Source organism: Triticum dicoccoides, chromosome 6A, assembly GCF_002162155.2.
Source record: "Triticum dicoccoides isolate Atlit2015 ecotype Zavitan chromosome 6A, WEW_v2.0, whole genome shotgun sequence".
NCBI classification, from domain to species: domain Eukaryota; kingdom Viridiplantae; phylum Streptophyta; class Magnoliopsida; order Poales; family Poaceae; genus Triticum; species Triticum dicoccoides.
Genome location: NC_041390.1, coordinates 623,433,686 through 623,439,685, shown reverse-complemented (window position 1 = coordinate 623,439,685; position 6,000 = coordinate 623,433,686). Strand labels below are relative to the sequence as shown.

General features: G+C 43.6%; 1 protein-coding gene across 1 annotated transcript; it reads left to right on the top strand.

Moving 5' to 3' along the window:
- Nucleotides 1-639: 639 nt before the first annotated feature.
- Nucleotides 640-5,941, top strand: LOC119318611 (FHA domain-containing protein DDL-like). Its single transcript, XM_037593189.1, has 10 exons — nt 640-1,600; nt 1,996-2,027; nt 2,691-2,757; nt 2,934-2,991; nt 3,173-3,265; nt 4,904-5,018; nt 5,101-5,148; nt 5,243-5,288; nt 5,394-5,464; nt 5,595-5,941. Exons 1-10 carry the CDS (start codon nt 644-646, stop codon nt 5,632-5,634), a joined length of 1,527 nt encoding a protein of 508 aa, XP_037449086.1. The 5' UTR covers nt 640-643; the 3' UTR covers nt 5,635-5,941.
- The last annotated feature ends 59 nt before the right edge of the window (nt 5,942-6,000 follow it).

Here is a 6,000-nt window from a genome sequence, read left to right as displayed (position 1 = left end):
ATACATCGCCCCATGGCGGCCCCTCCCGCCTCATTCCCTCCACCCGTGGCGCCGCCTCGTCTCTGCCGTGGCCTCCTCTCGCTGGCCTTCTCCCTCCCCGCTCTGAACCCTAGAACGGCACGGTCAGCAGTGTCCCGAATCCTAACCGGTTCTCTTCCTAACTCATGTATGTTCATTTGCGCTCTCTGCTTAACTAGATTGCTGCTGAGTTTTCTCATGCTCTGTTTATAATCATGTGTAGCTGGATGGTGGTCGAAACTCGAAACTGAACAAAGCACAGATTTTTTATGCTCATCGACACACACACACCCACACATTGGGGAAAGCAAGTCTGTGCTTGCAGCACTGTCAGTAGTTTGAGTCCATCGCTGAGTGTCTAATTTTAATTGTATTAATGTTGAGCTTGCTAGGATTTCAGCTTTGTGCTGGAAATATATTTTGCAGAAGGCTTTTATCCGCTACAGCATGCTGTTTTAAGGCAAATTTTGATTTGAGATATCGGATTTTTAGCGTGTCATAAGTTAGCACCTGCCACCTGTCCCTTGGATCATCCCTGGGTCTCCCGCTGCTGCGATTCATGAACTCCCATGGTTTCTCCATTATTCCTCCTTCTGAATTGATTTTTTGATACTTCAGGTGAGGAATGGCTTCTACTGTGGACCGGAGGGATCAATCCTCCCGGAGGTCGGGGCACACGAGGTCTCGTTCTCCGGCGAGGGAGCGCGTATCGCCTCCACGCAAGCAGAGCCCGCCAGCTCGAAGGGAGAGGTCACGGCCTGAGAGGACTGGCTCGCCTAGGAGGTCAGGGCACACAAGGTCCCGTTCTCCGGCCAGGGAGCGCGTGTCGCCTCCACGCAGGCACAGCCCGTCAGCTCGGAGGGAGAGGTCACATGCTGAGAGGAGTGGCTCGCCTAGGAGGCGGTCCCCTGTTAAGGCTAGCCTTTCACATAGGGAGATGTCGCCACAGAGAGAGAAGGTGAAGGAGCGGGTCAGGTCGCCGAAACACGCACGGTCCCCATCGCCTGCTGGGAAACGGCAGTCTCGGTCGCTCTCACCACGCTCCAAGCGACTAAGGAGAGCTCAGGCTGAGCGGGAAGGGGCAGATGTAACTGAGGGCGACCGTCGGAGACCTCCCAGTAGTGAAGACCGGGGCACGCGGAAGCACAGGGAACGTGATGAGGGGAGGGATGTGTCAAGGGATAGGAAGGTGGAGCTAAAAGATGATAGGAGTGCCTTCACAGGTAGAAGACTGGATGATGATAATGATGGAAGGGGCCACTCAAGAGATAGAAGAACTGACAGGGATGATCGGTCAGGTGCTTCGAGAGAGGCACGATCAGGCTGGGACGACGACAGACATGATTCAAGAGGGAAAAGGTCGGACCCGGACCGAAAAGGTGGTTTCAGGGAGCAAAGAACAGATCAAAGTCCCAGAAGGGATTCCGTGCGAGATAGAATGGCAGACCGGGATGAGAACAATGGTGGATCAGGACGATCATCTAGGCGTGGCCGATCAGGGTCTCCAGAAGAGTATAGACATAGGGGCAGACATGAATCTCACACATCACCACGGGCATCCAGAAGTGCAGCACATCGTGAGGTGTGTGGTGACACCCAACCCTTTTCCTCATATCTCTCCATAATTCCGTATGTTACTTGGCTCCCTGTCTACGTTTATTGCATGTATGTTCCTTGTTGCTGCCCAATATCTAATAAGCTCCACGCCTCCACCTAAATGAATAGGATGCCAGAAAATCATTTCATACCTTGGAATATCAATTGGACGCTGTGCAACTTGTGTAACCAGTAGCTCACACTTCATTATACATACCATACACTAAACATGACCCATTTGAACCCTCTCGTCTGCAAATCTGTTGGATATAATTAGTAGTCATATACCATCTCAATTTTAAACTTATATGGTACTTTCATGTTGCTATTTTACCATGGCGTGTAGACTTCAGTCTGAAAGTTGTTTTTGATCTGTTTCAGGATACAAGCTCTAGACTGGATGTAGCATCCCGGTGAGTGTTCAAAACTCTTGCCTTATGGCCATTTTATATTCTCAAAAGAAGCTCTGTTTATTACAATTTCCTGTTTGTTGATATAGGCATATACATTATTTGTTGATATAGGCATATACATTAAGGGAAATTATATATCGTTATAATGATTAATTATGATCTGTATTAAGTTGGTCCTGTACCTGAACTCTAATGTGTTGTCGAGTGGCATGAAGATTTATGCCGTACTATGGTGGCAGATGCAAATTTGGTCCTTTGCATGGCAAAAGAAGGATCTCTCCAATTTTATAAACATGTTTGTTTGTCAAGCATCTTCCCCTGTCAAGTGAATACACATACTTATAGTTGGTCATTATCATTCTTTTTGAAAACCATCTCAATTGGGATCACCTTAATTGCTTGTGACTTTCTTCTATATTGTGAAAGCAATCATGCACCATGTTTTCTTTCTTACTGGTCAAGTACGTTGGGTTGGTTCTTCTCTGCTGGGTCGCTATGTTTATGCCATATTTCTGAATCATTTATGTTCTACTCGAGGGTTCTATATTACTAGAGTGTTTTGTTGGTTCTTATGTGTTTGAAGCATGCTATTTTGCTTTAACCAATGTTCTTTCTGCTATGCATTTTTTGTCCGCAATTATTAACCTAAACTGTTTTGGTCAGGAGTGGTGATGCTGATTCATTGGCAATGATGAATACTGCTGCAGAAGCTCTGGAGGTGAAAGAAAAGGTAGTCCACACACCATGATGGATATTGCATTAATGTCAATTCAATTATCTGAAGAATGTTCATATATGAGATGATTGTTGCTTTCTGGTAATGCTTGTCATAACAGCAGTTGTTTGTGTTGTCTTTCTTTTTGTTTACTACACATTCTTACTTTAGCAAATGCATTTATTTTGCAGCAAAAACCATCATTTGAGTTGTCTGGAAAGCTTGCCGAGGAGACTAACAAAGTTGGAGGTGCTGATCGCAAGCATGTATATCTTGAATATTTATTTTTTGCATGACCAATGATCATAGACACCTACAGTTCCTATGATGGTTGTACAACCAATTAGAAAAGCTAACACCAGCTTTCCCTTACGTGCACCGTTACTGTACAATCTCCAGAGCTGACAGTTTATTTCCTCTTCCTCTTCAGGTATAACTTTGTTGTATTCAGAACCTCCAGAGGCTCGCAAATCAGATATTAGATGGAGACTCTATGTATTCAAGGGCGGTGAAGCACTGAATGGTACTTATTCTTGGCTTGTTACTCTCCATATCCGAAGCTATTGTTTGCTTCATGTCATGCTATCCATCAATTTAATAGTTGTTACAAAGGAAATTGGAGAAATGGGATGTTTTTTTCCACATACGCCAACGGTAGTAATACAGTTATCTTCTTTGGCAGTCAATTCTCTATTTTTCGCCCCAGCATTGCGAAGAAAAGTGGGTTCAGTAGCAAGTACTCCCTCTGTCCCAAAATAAGCGACTCAACTTTGTACTAACATTGTACTAAAGTTAGTGCAAAGTCGAGTCACTTAATTTGGGACGGAGGGAGTATTAAGTGACTCAATGTGATAAAACAGGCTTTCATAAAAATACCGTTTGTCCTTATCTCGGAAGTTTTAGACAAACATTTAATGGGGGACAAAGGCAGTAACCAGAAGTTCACTATGATATAGGCTTGTTTTGGATTAAAATCATCATTTCCTTTTTCTGGATAGTAAATAGGTCCCATGAGGTAACTATACGCTATACCAGTCAGATACAAACACTGAATTTGTGAAATATAAAGGATGTGTCGATTCAGGGTGCAAGTGGGACTAATAGCAAGTTGCCTGCTTCTGTCTGCCCCATCCTGTTTGTGTTATTGGGTCGTTTGTGGTAGCCCGCCAACGGGCACTGTCTACTAATCCCTCCATTCCTAAATATAAGACCTTTTAGAGATTTCAATATGGACTACATACAGAGCAAAATGAGCACGTCTATATACATCCATATGTAGTTCGTATTGAAATCTCTAAAAGGGCTTATATTTAGGAACAGAGGGAGTACACAGCATCGACATACCTGCACAAGCCCATGTAGTCTTGCTAGTAGATATTTGTTCCTGCTAGGTACATGGTGTGTCTGTCCATACTTGATACACAAATAATTAAACATGAATCGATCAACAGGGTATGAAACACATAGTTAACAAAACTATCTCATAGTTCAGAATTTTTTTTTGGCTCATGCAGCAATGAATCGATATCAATACTTTTTATGATCAATGTCCCTGCTGCATCTGAACATGAATTAATCAGTGACACACACGATCAGCTGATCAGTTTATACTTTACAGCATCAGGTGTGTGTAGAGAAAAATCATTGTGTTCACTTATGTGCTGAGGTTTGAGTTTTCTGTAGAACGGAGAAGAGTCTCTGTTGCAGCAGGCCAGCAGCTGCTTGGTTTGACTGTCCAGGCAGACTATGCGGGATAACTGCGCAAAGATGTGGCTGAACGGGATGATTTGCAAGTCCCCACATACACCCGTGGCCATGGGCACCCGCACACTATGTTATCTGGCATGGTTATGTGGCGTGGTGGAGCGCTCGGCACCACTTACACGCTGATGCTTTATAAATGACTCCCTAGATTTGTTTTCAATTATAGTGATTCACTGGAGTCAATGGCAATAAGCAGGTTAATAAAGACATAGTGGTTCCTTAGTTAGTAATTTAATGTGCAATTTCAAATGGATGTTTAGCTCCCTAGTCTTTATAGAGGATTTCCTTAGCAAGGATGTAGGGTGCTGAACTGCTGAAGAACTGGCATGCTCTTCTTGATGGCATGATACTTGAGTTGCATGATGAATGTTTCTGATGATGCTACCTGATTGAACAGAACCGTTGTATGTTCATCGCATGAGCCACTACCTTTTTGGAAGGGAAAGGAGGATTGCAGACATCCCCACCGACCATCCCTCCTGCAGCAAGCAACACGCGGTTCTTCAATATAGGTAAGCCCAAGTGCCTAACACTCTTATCTGCGTATGTTGAGAAATCATACTCTGATCAAATGACCTTTTGCCTATTATTCAGACTTATAGAGAAGGAGCAACCAGATGGCATGATGTCAAAGCAAGTGAGGTACTTAGCAATTGTTGCACATAGCAGTATGTCAGTAATTGATCAGCATATGTTATTGAATGACGACTTTCCATATTTCTTCCTGGTTTGGTAGGCCTTATCTGATGGATCTTGGTAGTACCAATGGGACTTTCATCAATGTAAGTTTTCTAGACACATGTTTTCCACGTGATATCATTTCAACCTTGGTTTGATTTACACCACTTCCATTTTTTCTCTCTCTCAAACATGCTGTAATGCTACAGGAGGATCGCATTGAGTCCCACCGCTACTATGAACTCTTTGAAAGGGACAACATTAAGTTTGGCAACAGTAGGTATGGTCATGACAATCTAATAGTCTATTACTTATTATTTTCCTAGATCCTATTGTTTGAGCAACCTCTTGTCAACATAACCAGCCTTCCAAATTAGGGTGTGAATGAATGTTTCTTCCGTTGGTTGCAGCCGGGAGTACGTGTTGCTCCATGAGAACTCGACGGACTGACCGGAGGAGGGAGGCATATGTGGAGCGCGTCGTCGTCGGAGCTTTGCTTTTGAGCTGCCAGGGATAGTTGATGGACGGTTGAGATAACACTTTTGTTCTGTCGATGATGGTTCCTTCCTAGATGGATTCTTGTGGTCATTGAGTGGAGCTTTCTTTAGCTTGTAGCCATATACATACATGCATAGATTTTGTGATATCCGGATTTCTTTTCTGCTTGATTGCCGAGAGACTGATTGACTTTGCATTATCTGCTCTATGGTTGTTGCATTCACCTAAATGTTGTATTTTATCGTTCTTTTTTGAATCAGGAACTGGAAGTTATTCTGGTGAATGCAGCAGTCTTTTTTATTTTTAGGAATTCCACCC

What these genes read in the sequence shown, in the direction of transcription:
- LOC119318611 (XM_037593189.1), top strand. Translation starts at nt 644, where the DNA reads ATGGCTTCTACTGTGGACCGGAGGGATCAATCCTCCCGGAGGTCGGGG. An exon ending in CTCTGGAGGTGAAAGAAAAG is followed by an intron (nt 2,758 to 2,933) that starts GTAGTCCACACA and finishes TTTATTTTGCAG; the next exon opens with CAAAAACCATCATTTGAGTT. An exon ending in ATTAAGTTTGGCAACAGTAG is followed by an intron (nt 5,465 to 5,594) that starts GTATGGTCATGA and finishes CGTTGGTTGCAG; the next exon opens with CCGGGAGTACGTGTTGCTCC.